Here is a 24,088-nt window from a genome sequence, read left to right as displayed (position 1 = left end):
CACTGACGTCCATATATAACTTGCTCCAGACTCTCCACTGATGAAGTTCAGCTTCTGAGAGTGTGTCACCAAAACTGGGCTGAATAACAAATGTGACATATTAGACTGCATGAGTCCCTCATTAGGCTATGAACAGGGTGAGAAGTTAGCATCAGCCAAATGCAGCTAAAATATGAAAGCAGCAGGTAGATTTCAGACAGAAAATAAGAATCTACTATTGTTTGGTTGCTGAATTTGAACATTTATCTGTCAGTGGCTGGTAGATGTAGATGTTTTAAAAAGGTAAACTCCCACTCGGGCTGTAAGTATTTCTGTGCCTCTTCCCAGACACGCCTCATGGCTGATGGTATCGTTGCACCACAGTCATTATGAAAGAGCTGCTTGTCTGATTGGCATATGACTGTGCCATCTCACCCTGGGGTCAGGATGTCCGACTGTTCAGAAAATATGTTTAAAATGTGCTAATTTTCATCATCTGGAACTAGAACAGTAGCTCGCAGGTGATGCCGGCCAAATGCAGAAACCTCATCAGTAACTTAGATATTTCTTCAGACCTCTCCAGGTTATTGACAGAGGCTGAGTAATGCTCGATATTTACTCCGAGGGGAAAGACAGAGACTGTCAACACCAATACACAGGTTTGGAAAATCTCACCCTTTACGACATCTACTGTTTGTATGCTCTCGGCTGATCCTTGGTGTCCCTTTATGCATATTGTAATTTAAGCCTAGACAATAAATCAGCCTGGCTGATTTAACAGCTGAGATTTACTGCAGGTATATCTGTGCAGACATATATGTTGGTTAATAAGTAACAAGAAATCACAGTAATTGCCCAAAGATGTCCAAGATACTCTAGAAAATTACAATATAAGCACAGTAAAGGAATCCTTACCAAAAGCATCTGTTTATATTTTGTAAAATGAAATAATTATCTTGCTTCACCTCAAAAAGCGTCCTGTGCTTCTCAAGCCGACCTGCAGCATTACAACAAAATCTGCAGTGACAACACATAATTATCATTTCCTACCAGCAGTGAGAGCTCTACAAGAGGTCAACACACAAACCTCTGGGACCTGTGAGCCAACAACAAGCTGTCCCTGGAGAGCAGAGGGGTGTCAGCCTGAGGGAGGAGCCCCGCAGGTTGTCATGAGTGCTCCTTCGGGCGGATTAAACATTGAATGCTGCAGGGCAGGGTAAACAAAACTCTGACACTTCTGTCAGGTACTCACAGATTGTGTGTCCTAAATCTCAAATATACAGTCTTTTTGGCTTTCGGGTCCCAGCTGTGAGTCCCACACTGAGATCCACTGTCCCTCTGAAGCTGTGTCCTCAACACAGGCAGCTTTCACAGCCATCGGTGCTGCTGTGAATATCAATGAAAGGACAACCTGCACGGCTAACTATCGCACGACAAATCCGACATCGACACTTCAGGGTGCTGCGGTGGCCAACAAGCGCATCTTTCTGCCGGGTGACAGGCATGTTTTAGCCGTGTCCGCGCCCCTCTAGTTCCTGGTCCTTTGCCCTAGCTATCTGGGTAACAAATGGATTAACCTGAAGAACCAGTCAGCCAGTACTTTCCTGTCTCACAGAACAAGCACAGTGCTAACGCTGAGCTAGCATTCTCAGTGACAGTTAATGTGCTCATGGCGTCTAATTCCTGCAATTAACGTAAACACCAACCACACATCAAAGGGGGCAATGCTTCAAAACAAGCTGACCAAATTAACATAACGTCAATAATTCAAATGCTTACTGTCTGACAGAATGACACTTGGCAAAACAGATGAAAAATACTGAAAGTGGTTAATTAGCTAATGATCGTTCCAAGGAATACACGGAGCCATTCTTACCGTTCTCTAGGACATCCGTTGCCAATGTAGCTTGTCTGTAACGCTCGTTTCCCTCGCCGCTTCACCTTTTAAATCACGTCTTCTTTCAAGATGAGGGTGTTGCTCCTTTGACTGACGACGTTTTCCGATAAGTGTAAAAAATACAAGTTACAAAACACAATTTCCAAACTGTCCCCGACTGGAATGCGTTTTGCCAACTGACGCTGGGCTTCACTGCATCAACCGCCGTTAATGATGAGCCGCTAGCTACATAGCTAGCCACCTAACTGTCAAACGCTGGCTTTAGTCTGAGCCGCTCAACGCCAGCATGCTCTGCTGTGCTTCCATGGCAGGAGCAGCTCCGTGAAGCTAACCTGATAGCGGCTTCATGGGGCGAAATAAAAAGTTGTCGAGTGGCCCATGAAGATGACAGCTCGCTGGTCCACTGGCTGGATGACTGACTGACTGACTGCGCGCTGCGTGAAAATGGCGTTACCCGGCGGCCCCCCCACTCTTCCTCGGTAATGATGTCATGGCTGGTCGGATTAAAGCGGAAGCTGCGGTGCGAGTTGAGCAACCAGATTTATTAAATACTTAAGCAGTGAAAACACAAACTACTGGTTATACATTTCATTTTCACAACTCTAAGTTGTCCTTTAATGGTTTATACTCATTTCAAATATATTTCAGACTCATTGGTCCGTGTCAGTTTAAATAACATTAATAAAAACAGATGAAGAAGAAAAGGGAAAAGTAGAAGAAGAAGAGGAAACAATGTAAGGATAACAACACAGATATAATCATTCAATATTCACCGGCGGAAGTAATTAAGTACATTTACTCAATTACTGTAATTAGGGACAATTTTGAGTCAGCTGTACTTCAGTATTTTCACTTTCTGCTGCTTCATTTCAGAGGAAAATATTGTACTTTTGACTCCGCTAACTTAATTTTCAGATGAAGATTTTACATGCAGAACATACAGAGTTTATAATATATGATGCAGTTATTTACCATTAAACTAACCAGGAGTACACAAAGAAACTAAAATTACAGAAGTATTACTACATTTTGCTGATGACTCTTCCGTCCTTTTACTTGTAACAGAGTATTTTACAGTATTATTTCTGCTTTTACCTCCACCACTGTGTATTATTTTTATGATTCTGTTGGCCAGCAGGTCATTATACAGATGCTTTACTTGTAAGTACTAATGCTACACTGTGGTAATACTCCACCACAAATTAAAAGTCCTGCATTCAAAACCTTATTTATGTGAGTATTATCAGCAGGATGTACTTAAAGTACTCATGTATCAGTAAAATGTTCCTGTCAGTGTTTTTCTATCTGCTGCATTCATGTGTTTGCTGCATTTTACTGCTGTAGATGTTTCGGCTTGAGCTCATTGAACTCCTTTATATCCTGTTGGTGCTTTAATCTTCATCAATGCATCATTTTCTATCAGATCATCACGTTTGCAGCGTGGCCGTCCTGTGAGAACCACGTATCTCCAAAAAGTTTGAGGAGTTCAGAAAAAACAGCCTGTTTTCATCTTTGTGACGATGCATTTTCAGCTGATCATAGAGGCTTTTAAAGAGTTTATTGAGCTGAAGAAGACATGAAGGAACTCTTCATTCTTCAGTTTAGCACAAACATTCAACATCAACACATCTGGAGATACAAGCTTTTCATCGGGCAGGAAGGGGGTGAAATTTCTCATCTGTACATCCACATCAGATATGTAGAAGTATAAAGTTTGTGTAAAATGGAAAAAAACAAGTACAAGTACCTTGAATTTGTACTTAAGTAAATTCACGGAGTTACATCCACATTTCATCAACGTGACATCCTTTCCTTACTTAGAAAAGTATCAGACTTTTGGTTTGTGTTTGAATGAAGCGAGCAGCCTGTGACAGCAATGTTCTGTCTTTTCTCATCAACGACTGAAAAACGTGCAGAGTGAGAAATCTGACAGAAAGCAGACAGAACTGCCTCAGCTGCCTCAGATAACACCGCGAAGACGAGACTGGAGCAAAGTTCACAGCACGCCTCGTCCAATCCAGCTTTTCTGCGGACGCCCAGAATCACAGAAACCTGCAGTGACTCAGAGATCCGGTGCATCAGGTCAGTGTTGACTGATACAACATGTGAAATAACCAAAGTGGGTTTTTAGTAAAGAGCGGGCAGCTGTTAATAGCCTGCATCCATTTATTCAACTGATGTTTCAAGTCAACGTCCTGCTGACGTCTTTGTTTTTCAGAGCAGTTATTAGAAAGATGTAGAGGCTGCATTCATCACATCGACAGCTCATCTGTTTGTGAGCAGTGAAAATATGTCTCAGCACCTGAGGAGGATCTGATTAAACCAACCACACATCAGAAACAGAAGAAGAAGACGAGACGGGCAGGAAAAGACAAATCTCCTGTCGGATGAGCGTCGGCAGGTTTCTCATTCCTGGAAACTGATGTACGAGTGAATGACAGGACACAGGCAGGAGGAGGTGAACCTTTTATTTCTCCTCAGGAGGGCGGAGAGCTGGTTTTCTGACAGTCCTCCACACGTTGCTGAGGGCGACTCGGGCCATGAGCAAGGTGATGGTGAAGTTGCGTCGGTACCATTCCCTGAGAGGAGGAGCAGGAGGAGGAGAGTTAGAGGTGACTTCAGCAGATTATACTGCAGCAACTCATCAAGTGTGTCCTTTCATTCTGGGAGAAAATGCAGTTTTACAAAAGAAGCTAAGCTCGTTGGACGTCTGTGCTTCATATCAGTTAATCTGGCTCAGCTGAGTATCCACAGGAAACGGGCCGGTAGCTTCATATTTGAAGTACACAACGTTATCAATCTTCATATTTAAGATTCAGAGGTGAAACTCAGGCTGTTTGTTCATTTGGTTCCTTCCTCTTACTGGTTAAATCTGCACTCAGTCTGTTTCCCAGCTGAGGTGAACTTCAGACCACTGTCTCTGGCGCTGACATGCAGATCTTATTCATGCTTTTATTCTGGAGCTTTTCACTGGCGTTAGAAAAACATCGTTCTGTGGTCCAGAGCGACGCTGCAAAGCTTCTCCCCTCAAGTGGCTTCGATCACTGGCTTCACATCAAATTCAGTCTAATTCAGGCTCCTTGTGATCAGTTTTAGGCTCAGAGCGGTGATCCACCTGCTCTCTGCTGACCCCGCGTCAGCAGGAGGTTTCTGAGCTCCTCTGATCACTGATCAGCTGATTCACTCCAAACTGAAGGAAACTCTTTAAACTCTTCTTTTGGGTCAAAGATCTGTGGAGAATCCACTTCCCTTTGTTTGGTTTTACATCTGCTTTAATCTCCATTTCATTTATGACTTTTACTCTGTCTTATTTTTGTGTTTGTGCAGTGACATCATACTGACCGCAGAGAGATGAAAAATATATCAAGGCCACATTTTACGACACTGAGGGCTCAAAATGACTCTGGGTCTCTTTTAAAAGCCTCTTTTAAACCTCATCTCGCCATCCAGCCTGCGTTCACACAGTCCGCTGAAAGACTTCAGTGCATTTTCTGAATCGTCAGTCATAGTTTATCCCAACCTTCTGCTCTGAAGGCTCACTAAAGCTCGTTAAAAACAAAGCAGATATTAGAGTGAAGGTTCAAGTTAATGCAGGAACATGATCGACAGAGGAGACCCAGAGACGACGGCTGAGAGTCACTGAATGTTTGAGAAAAGTTTGACAGCATTCACAAAGTTAGCACGCAGCTCCTTTTCTCCAGGAATCAACCTAAAGGTGGGAATGAACTGTATCTGGTGCACAAACAGCTGCATTTTGAGCTCTCGTTGTAGTAAAACATGACCTGGATGAATTTATTCTTCTCTCTGGGGCTCCATAACATCGACATATGATTCCTTTTTCAAATACAAAGCATCTTATGGTATTAAATCTAATGGTCGCATCATGTGTGATGCTGCAGCAGCTGCTAACCTGAAACACTGAGAACACTGCACAGAGTGGGAATGAATGTGGATGAACGGTGATGATTCGCTGCACAGCACAAAGCAGCACAAGCTGCGCTCGAGGCTCATTTGTACAGATGAAAGATTTTAAATAGGCTGAGACAAGAAAGCAATAACGGCAGGGGAGAAGAAACAGGGAAGTGCTGTTATTTCTTAGATTTACAGTAACAGGAATAACAGGCCGGACTCAGCCGTGCGATCAAAAGTGGAGTTTGAATCCCACGCAGGGGAATGAAAGCTGCTGCAGAGGTGACGCGTGGGCGTTCTTTCTGGAGGATTCTCACCCGAACGACGAGTCGGCCACTCTGCAAAGCTAATTCACAGCGAGCTCTTCAAAGCCTGCCGTGTTTGTTGTTCTCCGTACACAAGGTACAGGCCCACGGAGGGAGATGTGCCCGCCCACCCACCTACCGCGCCGTGGGAGCTGCCCGGCTGCAAAACAACTCACTTGTTATAATCTGCGTGTCGTTTTCTGTTTTTGTCGAGGAAGCTTTTGTAAAACACGGCCATTTCTTCGCTGTCCAGGGAGCGGCGGCGTCCTGCGGGGAGAGGAGACACGGCAGAGGAACGTTACACTCTCATTAAGTTTCCTCCTTACATCCTCAGCTGTTACATAAAAGCTCCTCAGCTCACAGAGTCGTCGGTGTCGAGTGTGTCAGGCTTCATTTCTAACGTGTTCTGACAGACTGTGAGTGAATTCACAATCCAGGCAAAAGCACAGCGTGCAGGAGTTTTTAATTCTATTCCAGAATTTAATCTTCTTTTCTGAGTAAAGCCTGTGCACGTTTGCTGTGCACGTAAGACGCCAGCGCTTTAATGTATGTGGAGGCTGCGTGTCCTCACCTTGCTCATCTCGCACAGTCAAGCCTTTAGCAGCCAGATGTGAAGCGATGAAAGTGTGTTTTTCCTGCAGAGAGGACGCAAACGTGTTATTTATCTGTTTAGATGTGACAACATTCACAAACAAAAAGCCAACAGTCAACACGGCGACTCATAACGAGCGCAGACGATAAGTCAGGCAGTTCAAAACTGAATGAAACAGGTTCCTCTGAAAGAGTCCACAGAGCCCTGAATTCACAAAACAAAAGAAATGAATAATCCAGAATAAACCAACAACAGGAGCAGATTAACTGAAAACTAAAAAATGATTTTAATATATAAAAACATCTGTTTAATACTCTCAAGCTCAAGGTACTTAATGCCTCATGAGATTAAATATACAGCCCACACAGACACGCTGCTGTCACCTGTCAGAGCTTCACCTGACAGTGTTGTCAGGTGCAATGCTGCCCCCTGCTGGTCAAAACAAGAACTTTAAGAGAAAGAGCTCAGCCTGCAGAGGACACAACGCTCAGGGACATTATGAATGATGATGACAGTGACGATGTGACGCTAATCCACCCGTGGAAGCTGAGGTCAGAGGTCAGAGCAGCTCTGGGGTCAAAGGTCAGAGGTCACAGGTCAGCAGCTCTAGGGTCAGTCAGCAGGGAGGATGTTTGTTGATTCAGAGGCTTCACATTGGTTCATCTGCTGAACACAAGCTTTTCTCTACATCGTCCCGCTGCTCAAACACGTCAGCTCTGCACGTCTTAATGTAACCTGAAGCAATCAATCCATTAATCGATCGACGGACTCATGATTTCCACCATTTATCCAAATGTCTGCTCTTCAAACTTCTCAAATTTGTTGCTTTTTCAGTTCTAATTATCTCTGTAAATGTAAAATGTCTCGATGTTTATACATATATTCTGGTTCTGGCAGCTGTGAGGAAACTCTCAATGTTTCCTGCACTTCATAGAACGAGTGATTCAATTAGAAATGACATTTAGAGACTGACTGATGATGGAAATCATCAGTAGTTTCTTTCTGTTAGCGCTAACCCTCTGTGATGGGCACTAACCTGGTTATTATGTATTTTATTAGCACTTCCTGTATTTTAACCACGCTGCCAAAATAAAAGACAACCTGTGTGACAGATGACAAAGAGACAAAAGGACACAGATACGCCAGAGTCTTAAAACCAAAAATAACGTTTAACTCTGCAAAATTAGGAAACTCTGAGTCTTGAAGCAGCGGACGTGTCGGGAGTTTCTGCTACTGCGTCTGTGTTTGTCTTCGTCTCGTGAGTCGTCTCATTTAAAAAGCTGAATGTGGACCTTGCTGAAGGTGATGTTCTGCTTGGTCCAGAATTCGTGGTTCCAGTCCTCCGTCTCCTGCCTCAGGTGTCGCAGCCGCTTCTCCAGCTCCGTCTCGCTCTCGGGGACGCGGTAAACGATTGGCCGCAGGTTGGACAGAGGGTTTGGTGGACCAATCCAGTCGTGCGTGGAGCTCGGAGCTGGTCTGAAGGGAGATCTCTGCGTGTGAGCACAAACAGAAGAAAGCTTTTACTGCGCTGCTACTGATGAGGATTAAGAGAAGACATCATCAATAACTTCAACAGAGTCGTATCATCAGCTCTGATTCACCACGGCGACAACAAAAACAAAAATGAATCCGTGCGAAGTCATTTAAAGGTCCAGTGTGGAGGATTCTGGGGGTCTATGGGCAGAAGTATGGTTTCATCACCGCCAGATTCGAGCTGACGAGCAGCTCCGACAGATCGTTTTCATTTTCAAACTTTCTGTCTTCGACTCATGTGACATCACTTGAGGTAATTTATCAGGCTTCACACATCTCCCTCTGGAGCCCCCAAGACCTGTAAACAGGCCGATTCCCCACAATAACAATAATAATTATAAGACGCGCTGCAGATACAGAAAACGCAACCAAACACAGAAAAACTACAAACTGTTTCTAAAAATACAGGACAAAGGGAATATTTAAGCAGCTGTAACCGATTCAGAAGAAGAGCAACATGAGAGGAAATCACCTGCAGCAGATCAATAAATTATTTAAAAGGTGGAACTGATCACTAAATTACTACAACGTTAGCGTGTAAAAAGTGATGTAATGCTCCACAGAACAAGTTAAAACACAGAGCCTGATGAGGTGAGCCTCAGGGCGAGGACTGGGGGGCGGGCCGGCTCTCTGCAGGTGTGTGTCACTCAGGTAAGAGTCTCATTTGAAGGCAGTTAACAGCAGACAGACAGACAGACAGACAGACAGACAGACAGACAGACGTCACGTGGTTTAAACCAGCAGCTGACTCACAGGAAGCTGCTTATCATTTCTAACCAGACGACCTGACGAGACGAGCGGCGAGGCAGAGAACACGTCAACGGACTGAGAGAGCAGCAAACAGGTAGACACACCTGGAAAATATACTGATACTCTAAAGAAGTACTGATGTTACCAGTCTGCAAGTAAGTGTATTTACCTCAGTACTGTACTTATACTTTACTTCAGTATTTTAATTTTAACACTTTTACTCTAAAGGCAACAACTGCAGTACTGTTACTGCTGTACTGTGGTGGACAATTACTGCATGTGTACAATGCTGGATCACTGTCAAAGTACTGATAAATACTTACAAATACAGTCATTTTGATTTAAATGCTACTCAATGCATGAATAATGACAAATCAATATTACAGTATGCAGTATATAATATTCAGTCTGACTAAGATCATTGTATTATAGTATTATTCCTTAACACTGGCAAATCATACATCACATACAGCTCTAGCACAGCCTACCTACAAGCTGCAGGTGTTCATAACACATTTTAATGGAGCTCACGTCATGTATTCATACTGTGACAGCATTAAGTTAAATGTATTGAAACGGAACCAGTTTTACTTGTAACGGAGTATTTTCACATAGTACTAACAGTATTTGTACTTCAGTAAAAGGTCTGTCAGCCTTGATATTACTCGACTCGAAGTGTCGTGGCAACACACACACACAGACACACAAACACACACAGAGACACACGCACGCGCTGCCGGTAGCGGTTCGTTTGTGGACGTTACTGAGGATGACGATGAGGGTTTTCCGCACTAACCTTCGGTGTTTTGTCCTGCTGGGTTGCCAGTTTGGAGCTGCAGTGGCGCCTGTCCCCCGCGGACGGGCGGTGCGATCGCAGAGCAGCGTGGAGGGTGGAGGGGCTGAGCAGCCTCCATGTCGGACACCCCGCCGCTGCTGCTGCTGTTCTGGACGCCATTTTTAACAAGCCGAGCCTAAACTGGTGTTAAAGAGAGTCAGTGGCCGGTACTGCTCGTGTTCACGCGCTCTAGTCCTCAGAGGGGTCCATGTCTGCGTCCTACGGCGGAGATAAGCAGCCGTTTGGTCACGTGACGCCCTCACTCAAAGAGTGTGCTCCGAAACCTCACCGGAGTAAAGCAGGAGGGCGGGGTACAGCGTTATTAGCAAAATGTATACAAGTAAAAGTAATCACAAAGCAGCCAAACTGAGCTCCATCAGTCTTACATTATTATTCTGTAGGACATATTATACTACTGGAATTTTATTATCGGGGCATTAACATATAATCAGCATTTTAATATTGTACACACACACACACACACACACACACACACACACACACACACACACACACACACACACACTGTAACAAGACCACATACTGTAAAATACATATAAAAGTCCTGCATTCAAAAGTGTACTTAAGCAAAACTACAGAAGTATTATCAGTAATGTCATCAATACAAATGATTATAGATTAAAAAACAAAAACAAAAACATGAAATACTCAAATAAGTAGGCTACAAGTACATCAATATTGTACCTCCTAATGCACTCCATTTTGTTTCCCGCTCTTGCCGCCACGTAACAAACGGCCCGGCGGCTGTATCAAAAGGAGCGTACCCGAGATTGGACGACCAAAACTTACACTGTGTTATAAATAGCCAAGTTGATATCCGTTAAAATAACGTTGATCTATTATACTTCTACATCGATATGAATTGATTATAAGTTAACTAAACATAGATTCAAAACTCTTATTCGTTGAGTCACGGAAACGCCGATGAAATTGGTTTTATTTCCCCCAAATGAGCAAAGCCAAACTCCGTGTTAGTTTCATACGCAGGAGCCGGAAAGTAAGTAACTGTTACTCGAAGGTAGCTAGGTAGGCTAATGTTTAGCTTTAATCAGAGGAGGTGCGCACTTTTCCCCAACAGTTCAGATGGCTGTACGCTGGCTATGCAGGTAAGAGTGAAACCATGAAAGTGAGGAAGTGGTGTGAATGTACAGAGACCAAAAAGCTGAAGTTATTCGGCCAAGGTGGGGCAGAGTCAGGTGATCATCGGTAGCTAGCTTAACGCATTGGCACAGACAATGACATTCACTGAGCGCCGGACGTGGAAAACAGAGTTCGACTATTTGACTCAAAACGGCCACTTTAATCACCCGTAAGATTCAGAAACATATCTCTTAATAAGGCCAGATGTTTTAACGCGAGCCTCGGCGGAGGAAGCCCCTCACGGTCTGTGGGAGGGGCGACACCAGCCCGACCGCAGTCAGTCAGTCAGTCAGTGAGGCGTTCGGTGCTGAGGCTGACCGGAGCACCATCGCCCCCGCCGAAAGCTCTCTGAATCGGGGATTATCCATTTGGATGCCTGTTTGCTCCACGAACCGACCTGCTTTGGCTGATGGAAACAGACATCCGCGAAAATGTGCGCGAATGTGTTCGGAGTTTTGAAAAGGTGAGAAATAACGATGCTGCTGGTGTGTGTGTGTGTGCGCGCGCGCGCGCGTGTGTATGCGTGTGTGTGTGTGTGTGTGTGTGAGGATACAGCTGACAGCCTCTGGAGATGCTTCGAGCGGGTTTGTGAGATGTAGAGGTGTGGTGTCTGCTGGTTCTGGTACAGCTGTGCTCATTTGCATACCCTCACGGAGGCAGATACCTTCCTGCCAACCAGCTGGCCAAGCAGGATTTTGGACGGTGACATAATGCGCAAAGCCGTGCAGGACCGGTGCAGGCAGCCTGGAGATGGGGCAGGTGCATGCAAGGTTCGGGGGAGATTCAAGCCGGGGGTGCTCGCTGCATGTTGGGTCCAGCTCAGGCAGCCTTCATGCTGTGTGACTCATGGGAGGGAAGGCTGATGCTCAGCGGCGAACCTCTCCTCAGCTGTGAGAGCATGGCTTCAGCCTCCAGCCCTTTTTTCTTGTCTCTCTGGATCAAATGAAGGCACGAGGTGTTTGCCAGGCTGGAGTGGATTTTGCTGAGATTATCCTAATAAATACTCAGATTTGTAAGCTCTGGCTTGGCATGTGTTCATCCACTATTCTGCAAATGCCCAGCCCCTTGCACTCTTACATAAAAGTACTTTAGGGAATGCTAATACATAATCCTGTCTACTCTAATTATTGATGCCGTGAATCACAGAACATCATATTGTTGGCCTCGGTATTCATGTGCAACGATCACGTCGTGCTCACAGGCACCTCGGCCGATGATGACAGCCCGTCTCATGATGCAACCTCTCCCCTGAGCCACGTTCCTCTGCCAAAACTCAAATCTTCCCCTTATCTTAATCCTGTGCATCACCGCTCACCCTGCAGACACTCAAAGTTCACTTTGATGGAGGCTGGGCGTAACGGTTTTCCTGCTCGCCATTTCCTTTTCTTTGTCTCTGAGTTTTAAGATCCAAAGTGGGATTTATTTGAATTCTGGAGGCGGTTCTTCATTTCAGTATACTTGAGGTTTGCATGGTGATCCTGGATGGATTACTGGTCCATTACTGGGGCAGAGGGGTCAGGGGGTCCCGAGGCCGAAGTGCTGGTTATCCTTCATGTTACAGCTGCAGAGGATTCTGAGGCAGCAGCAGCATTTCATCCAAATTCACTACAATTAATAAAACAGCAGAATAGCTCCACTTTCAGAAAATAAAACCCGAATCTCAGACTTTGATGTTTGCTGTAATATACGCCTGCAACTAACGCGTATTTTCATAATCGATTAATATGCAGATTATCTTCACGACTGAGTGATTAATCATGTAGTCTATACAACGTAAAACAATTATGAAGAATGCTCATTACAGTTCCCCAGAGCCCAAAGTGATGTCGACAGCTGAAAAGCTCTTCATGTACTGTCACGAATGACAAAGACGAGCAGCGAATCCTTTCATTTAAGACGCTGGAAGCAGAAAATGTTTGACATTTTTGTCTGAAAATGAAAATGGCTGAAAGTCAATTTTAAAATAGCTGGAAATCAATTTTCCTCCAATCGACTAATCGTTGCAGCTCTGCTGTAGTATTTTGTGTAACTGCATCTGCCAGGAGTCTGAGTCTGGACAGGTGTCAAACAGCCGCTCTTCATCTTCAGTGTGAAGGGAGTCCTGAAGTTCAGCTGCAGTTCAAGAACTGCCAGCAGTGCCAGAGAGTTCAGGTTCAGCTGCTAAACGCTGAGACGTCAAGCAGCTACAAAAACCACAAAGACGACTACAGAGAGAGACAACGCAAATACAGAGAGATGCAAAATAACTACAGAGCTGATAACTACGCAGCTGAACTTCAACGAGACTGCAAAGATTTGCAAAACTACAAACAAATGCATGAATACGAAGAGATGCAGAGTAAATACAAGGAGCAAACTGAGTACAAAGAAACACAAAGTGATGCACAGTGACTACAAAGAGACAAAAAACACTACAAAATGACAACAAAGAGATACAAAATGACAACAAAGAGATACAAAATAACTGCAAAAAGATACAAAACTACAAAGAGACAAGGTAACTACAAAGATACAGCGTGACTACAGATGTAACGTGACAACAGACACAAAACTACAAAGAGACAAAAACAGACCACAAAATCACAACAGAGATGGAAAATGATTGCAGATGTCAGACGACCACAAAGAGACAAAAAACAACTACAAAATGACAACAAAGAGACAAAAAATCTACAAAGAGAGGAAACATGAGAGCCCAAGGAGACGTCTAAAGATGTCTTCTTTCGTCCAACCAACAGTCCAAAACCCAGAAACATTCACTTTACCGTGATTCAGACAGAAGCAGCAAATCTTCACGCTGGAGAAACTGGAATCAGCTCATTTTTGGCATTTTGGCACAAAAGGTAATTTAGTGTTTAAGGAGCCTGCTGTTAGTCGGACAGTTAAATTACGCTGAAGACGGATTTCTTGAAGCGTTGAACTGGGAAAACGTTTCACAGCTCGAGGCACCTGTGACACACTTTGAGGCTGTTTGACCGAGTTTCCTGCTCAGGCGCAGAGACGCTCGGAGGTGTTTCATATTGGGGGTGTTGGTCAGCGGCGTTCTGTCCTCCTCGGTGTTTGAAGCTCGATGTGCAGCAGGATGAGAGCCGTCGCCATCATGTCACCACGAGCCTGCTGCCGTTGGTTGTCCTGTGGGTGTTCTTTTTGTCGACGCGGAAATGTAGGTTAACCTCATTCATTCCCTCGCACGACTGTAACGACAGCATCTCACATGAACGCGTCATGGGGGCGTTGCTCCTCGTCCGGCCTTCAGCCGGGTCGTCGCTCGACTGATCTGGAGTCTGTCTGACGCGAAATAAGAGCACGTCGACAAAAGAGGTCAAGGTCAAGAAGAGACTCCTCTGTCTGCTGCTTGTGCTCGCTGTTATTCTCACATTTCAAACAGCAGTCAGCTGTTCGGAGAGCACACAGACATATTTACAGTATTTAACAGGGTTTGCACTGTTTCTAACACTGTTTATGTGTGCGGGGTCATTTCTGTCATCGTGTTCTGCTCATTAATACAAAGTGATGGTTTGATCTAAGAGCTCAGTGGCTCTAAACCGTTTAAACAAACCCTCCACATGTGTTATCATTACTATTAAAGAGAAATTAAGCACCAGGTTAAAAAGCACAGTCACATTTACCTGTTCAGGTTAAAGCTTCGAGTCTGTAAGCTCACACATTTTTCAGCTCTGTTCAGATGTTTCCTGTTTAAATAAAGTTATTATCACTGTGAAACATCCAGAATTACAACCTTAGAATTTTATTGATTTTGCAGAACAAGGCTGATACTGAACATCAATATCAGCTCATAACAGACAATCAGTTCAGAAACAGCTGAATTTTTCGTGTCGTTAAAAATTTAGAAATGGAAAAACCAAATGGACGAGGTCCATGTTAGAAATGTTTTCTTATATGTTTTTATGTAAGGAGATGAATTTTGGCTCATATGTTGGTGTCAGATGTTTGAACTCTTACGTGCAGCTTCAGAAATCCAATGTAGGTCAGATTCAGTTACAGTTTGAACCAAAAGGCCTGAAGGAACGAGGAGAAACCTCCTTTTACAGACTGAACCTGCGACGAACCGTAAACTGCAGCTTGGTTTTTGGGTGACGTGACAGCTCGTCATAGATGAGGCTGGCAGCGGGTCTGCAGACCAGCAGCAGACTGTCAGCACTGCTCACACAGAAGATGGATTATTTTCACGTTTAATAACTCTTAAGCCCGCAGCTTCGATTTCTGACATGTTACGCATGACAGAATTGCCTGTAAATTGGAGATAGAGCTCCTTCTCCTCGGCTGGTTTTTCGTCTGAGTCTGTATTTTAGTTTCAGTGGGCGAGTCTCCACTGCAACATAACAGCCATTGTGGTGATATCCAAAGGTCATTTGTTCTAACTGTAACGTATTGTGTGTGTTGATGCTTTCGTTCCCACTGGAGATGTGCAGAAAGATTTCCAGAAATCTTAGCTTTGTTTGCACATTACGCCCGTACAGAAAGGCCACATTGTTTGCATACTAAGTTTCATGTGAGAACGAGGCCAGCAGCGTTTACATCTGACCGCACTGTCGACCATTCCCATGGAGCCGACGGAGATTTGAACGTTCAGCTGAGGTTACAGAGTTTGTCTTCATGCCAGCTGCTTTGGCTGACATCCAGACATTAGTTGGAGGTCCTATTCAGCCGTGTCGGCTGTGAGTATCTGAAAAGAAACTTTTGAAGTAATCCACCCATTCTGGCCAGTAGACAACAATGTTAGCGTGGCTGAAACTGCTCTGAATTGTCGCTCATTGTTCCTTTCATGCTGCCTTTCTTTGCAGCCTGTTTGGGAAGCCCTTTGATGGCGGGAAGAGGATGGACCATGGCGGTCCACAGCAGCAGCAGCAGCACCCAATGGAGCAGCAGCAGCAGCCGTATCATCCGCAGCACCCTGCCATGATGCGGCTGTACGAGGTCCAGAAGGAGGTGGCGTCTCTGGGGCCTCAGGTCTGCACCTTCAGCGGCATGCAGAACGACCGCGACTACAAGCGTCTGGAGCGCGAGCTGACACGGCTGCTGCTGGAGGTGGACCAGGTGGACACGGAGGGCAAACCCGAGCTGCAGGGGGCGCGAAAGAGAGCGGCGCAGGAGGTGGAGGGCCTCCTGCGCTACCTGGAGGAGAACGCCACTCACCCGTCCCGCCTGGCCATCGAGCAGCTGAGCAACGAGGCGCGGCAGCTGGTGGACGAGCGCGTGGTGGCGCCTCAGCGTGCCGGCGGGGTGGCCGAAATAAACGACGAGCTGGTGGACGCGCTGCAGGAGCTCGTGCTGAGGCTCACCCAGGTGAAGACAGAGGGGAGGGTGCCGCTCCGCAAGGCGCGCTACCGGGCGCTGACTCGCCTGTGCGCCGTGCAGGACGTGATCGAGGGGCGCACGCAGCAGCAGACCCCCTCCCTGCCGCTGTCGGGGGACACCCACGAGGCCGTGCACCGCATCAACCAGGTGATGGTGAAGGTGAGCGTGGCGCGCAGTCAGCTGGTGGCGCTGCTGATGGGGCTGAGTGGGAGGGACAGCTGCGCCCACCTGTCCAGGATCCTGACAGAGATGCAGGTGGAGCTGGACGCCCTGGACGTTTCCGGGAACGCAGCAATCAGAAACTACCGGAAGCAGGTTGTGGAGGAGATCAACGGGCTGCTGAAACACCTGGACCTGGAGGGGGAGGGGGACGACACACGCAGGTGAGCTCAGCTAACGACCGTGCTCTTTATTGATTAATCTGTATTAATTAAATAATCGCTGTGGAGTCACTTCAAAATCAAACATTCAAATTACTGCCAAGTCATGTTTTGGCACTTTTGCTTAAGAAGGACTTAAAATAAGTCTCAAAAGGAAGTACCAGTTGAACATTTGTGCTCTCCAGCGTACGCCTCTGTTGTCCTTACATTGCACATGAGCTGATGTTACTGTGCATCGCCAGCAGCCTGGGTGGTGAATGGGAGGAGGGGCTGGGTATTGTTGAAGTTTGATTTGAATTATGCTGCACTGTCAGGAGTGAATTAGACTCACATCGCCAGAGAGGCACTGATAGCAATAACACGCCCACCAGGTACTTCATTATGTGCAACCGCAGACTCGAGCACCGGTTTAAGCACCACTCCATTCACAGGCTTTTCTTTGTGCTGCCTTGTTTTGCCTTCAATTACAGCAAAATAAGGTTGTTTGATACAGTTTGCACTGAAATAATCATATATGTCTGACCAGCCAGAGAACAAAATATCACCTTCCTAAAATAGAAACCACAATAAAACTCATATTAGATGATGAGTAATCTCTCGTTCTCGTTTCAGGGTCACTCCTGAGCATGCCTCACATTTAAAGGACATTAGTTGATGCTTTTATTTTGGTAGAGTTGGTAGTGTGACGCCACGCTGCAGACATTTTCCCTCCTCCTGCAAAAGCATTTGTTCGACACTCTGGGCTGTGCAGTAATTCAATAATATTGATTAATAAATTCTAACGAAATCATATCAGGATGATAAAATGAACATTTCAGTCTGAAGTTTGAAAATGGAAAAATCTGGAGGAGTGGAGTTAGAAAGAAGTGTACGGCTGAGGCTACGTCGGCCGCTACTAGCATCTCTGCACAAACTGTGTGGTCAGGTTGCATTGTGGGTAACGTAGGCCCCCACAGAAGAAGACTATCGATATTAATATTTGGATAATAAGCCTGGATACTCGGGTGCAGACCTGACAGCTGGTAAAGATGTTTGTCACAGGTTTGATCTTCATCTTTATGAAGCTGCAGTTTCTGCTTGAAGTTCAGTGATTGGCTGTTTGTCTCTTCAGGTACGACTTGGCGCAGAACAACTCCATCCGTGAGATCGAGGCTGTGCGAGCTCACGTGTCCCACCTGCGAGAGGGCGTCCTGCGGCACTGCGTGATGGGGGACCTGAGCTTCAGGCCCAAAGCCGAGCTGCAGAGCCTCCTCACTCACCTGGACCAGGTGGACACCGCCAAGAACCCGTGCATCAGGGAGGCCCGCCGCCGCGCCGTGGTCGAGGTCCAAGCCATCATCACCTTCCTGGACCTCCGTGAGGCCCTGGCCCGCCGCCAGCCGGGCCCCAGTGAGCACCCATCGCACCGGGCCGTGTGGCTGGTCCTGGGGAGCCTGTCAGACCTCCAGGCCCAGGTTCTGGGCTTCGATGGCAAGCGGGCCGACAAGAGCTACATGATGCTGGAGGAGCTGCTGACCAAACAGCTGCTGGCGCTGGACGCCGTGGACCCGCAGGGCGACGAGACCACCAAGATGGCGCGGAAGCAGGCGGTGAAGTTCGCCCAGAACATTCTCAACTACCTGGACATGAAGACGGACGAGTGGGAGTATTGATCCCTTCAGAAACACGGGTCACAGAGCGGAGGACGTGTTGCTCCGCGGGGACGCCGGGCGGGACGTCGCTGCAGGAACGAGAGGAGGTGATAATGTGTGTAAATCCAAAAACTAGTACGTTATCATTCCACGGGCTGTAAATATTGACTCAAATCCCCAGAATGCACTGCAGCAGCGCTTTCTTTTGTCTCTTTGTGGTAGTTGTGGCCGACCCTGCTGAGAAGTCAACAACACAGAACTCCTTTTGTGAAACACTTTGAAAAGTTTTTTTGTGCTTTTTGAAGATTTCTTTTAAACTCTCCCGTACGTGTGTGTGTGTGTGCGTGCGCGCGTGTGTGTGTGAGTTGTCGTCTGTTGTCGTCGTGTTCGCTGTGTGGTCGTCGAAGCCTGCTGCCAAAGCACTACGTAATGCCTGTTACAGTGGTCGCATCCTCCAGGCTGCACTTGCTATCGATGAATTACCGGAGTGTGATGATTGTTCAGCAGTGTCAGGTGTGAATGAGGCCGCCGAAGCACGTGTTCACGGCGGCGACCTGATCAGGAAGAGCAGTCGACTGCTGCCGTGAGACCGCGGCTCGGTCCAGATTCTGCTGTCTGTCTGTACTGGGCTGATTATAGGAGCATTTCTCTCTTGTTTTGCTGCGGTTTGTATTGAAATTTGGCCTGATTGTGTTTGGCGAAGCAGATGGCGTGAACAAAGGTTAACCAGGAAATTAATGCTGCAGCGAAATGTGCTTTTACACAATCGAGCAAGATTTTGGGGCATTTTCGCAGCAGCATCAAAGGTGAAACCGTGAACATCAAGCTGGTGCTGAAGCCAGACAATCTGTGTTTAAACAGAGATGTAATTAGAGGGAGAACAGTGGGAGTTTGCATCACTGATGGAAGGTCACGCCCACCCCCCGCCTGACCTGTTTATCCCCCCAGCGTTCGGTCGTGTCTCTGGTAGCGCTCCAACTCAAACAACTGTGGCAAACTCCCCCAAACCCTGCACACCGCAGCTGTCACGAGGAAAAAAGGCAAACCTCAGCCTGCAGCTGAGAGACAGAGGCGTCATCGGTTAGACGGGGGGTGTCATCTGACGAGGCGGCCTGCTCGCCGTGACCAGGACGTTTGACAGACAGCAGGATGTTTGAAAACATGAAAGCACCTTTCCCCCCGCCGCCCGTGTAGCTGTTAGTCTGTAATATGCTTCAAATGTTTGTTGTGACTTTGTATGATTGGCTGTAAACGGATCAGGTTTGAATTCAGAGATGGAGGCGAAATTTTGCTGCTGCTTTCGGTTTTTTGTTTCTACCCACTGCTTTCTACCGACGGAGGAGGAGGAGTGCGACTGGGAGGGGTCCCCGGGGAGAGGAAGAGGAAGGGAGGCAGAGGCGGCGATATCCAGTGGATTGACACATCAAGGCTGACGCTCGGAGGGCCGTCGGTCGGCTTCTGTGCGGCGGAAAGGATTGATGGCGATGGCGGCCGACAGAGCCTTCTAGAAACTTCTGCTGGAGACGGTGGGAGGGAGGGGAAGGACTGGAGGAGAAGTCCAAATCTCTGTGCCTTTATTTTCACCCTTCCCTGTGAACCGGTGCGTGTAGTGCAGCTGAATGAGGAGCCGGCATCGTTTTGATGCGACGCCGAAACAGCGAATGTGTTTACGGAGAGCACCTTGGCCATTATCGCCACAACAATTTGCACTACTCGTCAAAAAATGAGGCTTTTTTCGAATCAGTATCTATTTCCCGATCAAGGCTAAAGGTGGTGGTGTTCTGCTCAGTAATTTCGGGGTCACGCAGGCTGACGGCGCTCCTCGCAGCAGGCGGTAAAATGAGTCACGTTGCTGCAAACGGTCTCGCTGATGAGGCTCTGAAAGCAATCAGGCTGAAAGTCAACCGACAAAACAGAATAATGAGCCCATTAAACGGCTTCGCTGCTTCCCGTCGACCTCTGAGAGTGAACGAAGCTCCTGAAGAGACGTTCGTTCTGCAGGAGCAGCTCTGGAGCTTTCAGTCACTCTGGATGATCTTCATCAGCAGAGAGAGTTTAGTTTTATGCGAGCAAGGGCTCAAATGACACGTATGGAAAGAGGTCGCTTGCTGTGATGAACCCAGACTGCAGACAGAGTTAGAGACGAGCTGGTGAACATGGTGAAGCATGCAGCGGCTAAAGGGACAGATGTTGTTCTCCGGCGTTGGTGGAGAACAAAAACGGAGCTAAAAGGACATGATTCTAAATGAATGCTTATTTTCTTTTTTGATGGAGATAACATGTCAATGTTACTCCAAAAAAAATATTTAATACAAGTTTAAAGAGAAAATTAGGCAATTTCAAGAAACAAAGGATATTTGAAGACGAGCAGTTGTGTGACAGTTGTTTAGTGTGGTTTCATCTCATACAGTTTGGATTAGATTCACAGTTTAGACTGAAATTTGAACTCTACATTTGCTGATGAAGGTCATGTGATGTGATGAAAGCTCCACATGTAACAGCGACTTAAAGGACCTGAGCTGAGATTTTGTGGCAGATTAGTTTGGCTCTGATCAGCTTCTGGTTGGTTGAATGAAAAACACCTCAGCTGTGGGTGGTTTCTGATTGGCCGCTGACAGCTGGCGATCGATCATGAGGTCAGTGTTTCCTGCCTGACGAGATCTCCCATCAGCCTGGCGTCATCGTTCTCTCAGCTCTCTGCTCTGACTTGTCGCTCGCTCGCAGCGTGAACTCGAACTAAAAGGTCGAGTGTCTCAGCAGTTTTGCAGCAACAGGTTTCTCATTTGCGAATAAAGCAGCAAAGCTGAAGCGAAACTTCAGGCTTTGCTGCTCGTTCCAGCTGCTCAGAAGGTCGTCCTGTGTATCACTAAAACATGCTCCAGCAAACTCCCACAGACCCTCTTTATGTGCGCTAAGCTGCAGTCGGAGGCATTTCTGGCAGGTAGCCTGCAGCTCGGCCTCCTGGGTAAGGAGCTGACTCATCCGGGGGAAAATTAGATTAAACAGTGTTCATTAAACATCGTCAGCCTGGCCGGCTGTTGTTGCAACAGATGCTTTCTCACAGCGAACCTTAGCTCTCTCAGACCAAACCAACCCGAACACACCTTAAGTTCACATGCTCTTTTTGTATGCAGTAAATATTAGAGATGTACATTTACTCCTGGCAGATCACTGCGTCTCTGTACATGGCCTCCTTTTTAAACGTACATCTGAATAGTTTCTGAAATGTTTTACACTATATGAAGAAATGTCGCTTATGTCTTTTTCTGTCTCGTCATCGTCGTGTCTGGAAGCCTCTTTTTTATTCAGTGTTCGCGGCGCCTCAGTGAGTGGGCGTTCTGGCAGCCACACGAATTCATGCTCTGCGGTTCATACGTGCAAACTTAAAAAGGAGGATGTCAGTGAGGTAAAGCACCATTTTCTAAATGTTTTGCTGGAGGGAAGGTTTCTGTTAGTCTGTGCCAGCGACATGGAGCACGTAACCCTTCCCAATTACCACCACTGCTCCTCTGAACCTGTGCCCAGTCTGAATGGACCCTGGGCCCGAGCAGAGCTACAAACAAATTTCTCTTCTGAATTCATAAGAACCGGGATCGATAACAGTGTTCGATGCATTTTTTGCGACCGTGTGTGATTGCACAAGAAGAAAAGCTGGGTTTCATAGGTTTAAATGAAGGCTAACATGTCTGCGTTAACTAGTTTGTCCCTGCATGAGTGTGAACGTTGGTCAGATGACTGGTTTGTATTTAAAAGATGTCTAAGAAACATTTTAAACAGCTTTTTAAAGGATGAGGCAGCTGGTAATTTAGTCTCTTATTAGTGTCATTGTGAAGAAATCCCATGAAAAGACCAAAGAAAAGAAAGTCTCAACAAACCTTTAAAAATCCTTTAAAACTGCCAACAAATATTAACTTTTATTTTGAAAAAAGGCTCAATAACTTCCTAAAACAGCTGGACACTGCAGTGAAATGTGTTCTGGTCTAGTGGATTAGCGCTGGATTAATCAGCATTTGGTGTTCTGGGATGATTTCAGGCAGCAGGACGGTGTCTGTCAACCTGACGCTCGTCCATGGAAACCGTTTGGAAAAGGGCCGGCACTGTCAGACAGGAGTTGGCAGGTGATTGGACGAACCGTCTGTCTATCATGGGCTAATCAATCATATGTCAATGTTTTCCATCCAGAAAATCCTTCAGTTCTTATCTCGTCTTTCAGTGAAGGATTACGTTTAGCGTCTGCGCTACGTGTCCAAACAAACAGCCGCTTTTCTCGCTGTCGACACACCGACACTGAGCCACACCTGTACCTGCCAGTAGTTCTCACAAGAGGCTTACTGGTCCAAAACCAGTGCGGTTTGGCCACAAGCGCAAAACTTGAAGCGTGGAAAGATCTTACGTGATCTGGTGATCCAGCTGCTAATGAAGCTAACGAAGGAGCGCGCGGCTCACTGATGTGCTTTTAATAGTTTTTGGACAACAGTGAAAAACAGAATCAGTTTCTGGATACTGGATATTCTTTTCATGGGATTTGCTGACAATAAGAAAAAAAAAATCACCTTTAAAAATACACAGCCCTGCTTGGTATGAAAACAAAGCATCAGAGTCTTTAGCAAACTTAAAATATCGTTTTCACAAAGAAGACAGTTTCCTGAGAAGGACGTCAGCTGTTCCAGGAAGTGGCTCAAACTGGTTTTAAAACCCGTCGGTCATGAAATGGATAGCTGGTTTATTCCTGACCTGCAGTCATTTGGTATTTCAGTTCCTCCAGCCTGCATTCACAGTCCTCCCCAACACACAGCTGGACGGCTAAAAGCAGCACGGGCTCGTCAAGAGTGTCTGAACCTGGAGTCCGTTAAAGATTCAGAGCCGGAGGGTTCTCAGAGGCATCGGTCTGACTGCTGTCGGCCTTTACGGAGCGACTGACGTGCACAGTTAGAGGTCGAAAGATTTCGTTTTCCTGCTCCAGGTTGAATGTAGTCATTGGGGAATGTTTTGCGTTTCTTTGTACCAAAGTTGATTTTATAAAGGAGAGATCTGATGATGATGATGAAGGTGGCAAAGAGGAAGGCGAACACATCGCAGAGCAACTTAACACCAGCTGAAAACCTTTTTCTTAGCTCACCCACAAATGATGCTGCAGTTTAAAGTCAATAAAGCGAGCGATCAAAGGTCGATGTTAGAAAGTAAAACGATCCATTGGAGGGAGAAGATCTTCCTTTGAGCTCAAACGTCCTTCGCTGAAGCGCGGCGTCGGCTCTTCGGCCGCTGGGTGTTGTTTCTGCTCCGCCTTTCCTTCTGCGAACGACGGGAATGTGTTCTGTGACTGGAAAGCTTTTGCATTTCTCTTTTTGTTCCAAACATGTCTTCTTAAGTCGCCTTTAACTGCATTGATTGTGACAGGCTTTCGCTGTTTCTCCTCCGAGACACGCTTGTACAAAAAGCACACTGAGACTGGAAAACATAAGCTGTGTGAATGCTCCGTGGATGGTTGTGTTTTCAATTTGTATTCCCACTGCAAAATAAAGACGGCGTGTCTACATGACTGTTATGTTAATGTCTTTTTATTCCTGAGTCTGGCAGCTCTCCAGAGGACACGTGAGGACCCGACAAGTGTCTGAAAAGTTGATCACAAGCTCTGGAAACTTTTAAAATGCCTACTCAGGGTTATTTTAAGAAAACACGCCGCATCGCCGAGGGACGCCGGATAAAAGGCCTTTCATGCACCACGACGCTCCCGCTGCAGATGGGCATTAAACTTTAAAGTGACGCTCTCATCCAGAGCAGGTGAGCGGTTCAGTGT

At 46.3% G+C, this 24,088-nt stretch overlaps 3 protein-coding genes across 8 annotated transcripts in view; 1 reads left to right on the top strand and 2 right to left on the bottom strand.

Moving 5' to 3' along the window:
• klc1a (kinesin light chain 1a) overlaps nucleotides 1–2,326 on the bottom strand; it is a 43,415-nt gene extending 41,089 nt beyond the window's left edge. For 2 of the 4 annotated variants that reach the window (XM_070979712.1, XM_070979713.1), the window contains exon 1: nucleotides 1,856–2,326. The gene's annotated coding sequence lies outside the window, so the exon portion shown is untranslated. The remainder of the gene's footprint in view (nucleotides 1–1,855) is intronic. The other 2 variants (XM_070979714.1, XM_070979715.1) reach the window with 1 other exon arrangement.
• A 72-nt stretch (nucleotides 2,327–2,398) lies between these two features.
• coa8 (cytochrome c oxidase assembly factor 8) lies at nucleotides 2,399–10,065 on the bottom strand. Its single transcript, XM_070979726.1, has 5 exons — nucleotides 9,762–10,065; nucleotides 7,975–8,172; nucleotides 6,662–6,725; nucleotides 6,267–6,357; nucleotides 2,399–4,455 (listed from the first exon to the last, which is right to left on the bottom strand). Exons 1-5 carry the CDS (start codon nucleotides 9,918–9,920, stop codon nucleotides 4,344–4,346), a joined length of 624 nt encoding a protein of 207 aa, XP_070835827.1. The 5' UTR covers nucleotides 9,921–10,065; the 3' UTR covers nucleotides 2,399–4,343.
• Nucleotides 8,980–23,825, top strand: bag5 (BCL2 associated athanogene 5). 3 transcript variants are annotated; one of them, XM_070979721.1, is made up of 3 exons: nucleotides 8,980–9,059; nucleotides 15,767–16,663; nucleotides 17,772–23,825. In XM_070979721.1, the coding sequence occupies exons 2-3, from the start codon at nucleotides 15,801–15,803 to the stop codon at nucleotides 18,310–18,312; spliced, it is 1,404 nt and encodes a 467-aa protein (XP_070835822.1). In that variant the 5' UTR covers nucleotides 8,980–9,059; nucleotides 15,767–15,800; the 3' UTR covers nucleotides 18,313–23,825. The 3 variants fall into 3 exon arrangements, with proteins under 3 accessions (XP_070835822.1, XP_070835821.1, XP_070835820.1); XM_070979720.1 differs by lacking the exon at nucleotides 8,980–9,059 and adding an exon at nucleotides 10,782–10,927; XM_070979719.1 differs by lacking the exon at nucleotides 8,980–9,059 and adding an exon at nucleotides 10,966–11,424.
• Nucleotides 23,826–24,088: the final 263 nt, after the last annotated feature.

This window comes from Chaetodon trifascialis, chromosome 14, assembly GCF_039877785.1.
Source record: "Chaetodon trifascialis isolate fChaTrf1 chromosome 14, fChaTrf1.hap1, whole genome shotgun sequence".
NCBI lineage: Eukaryota > Metazoa > Chordata > Actinopteri > Chaetodontiformes > Chaetodontidae > Chaetodon > Chaetodon trifascialis.
Note: the sequence above shows the minus strand (reverse complement) of the source record. Positions and strands in the feature narration are given on the sequence as shown.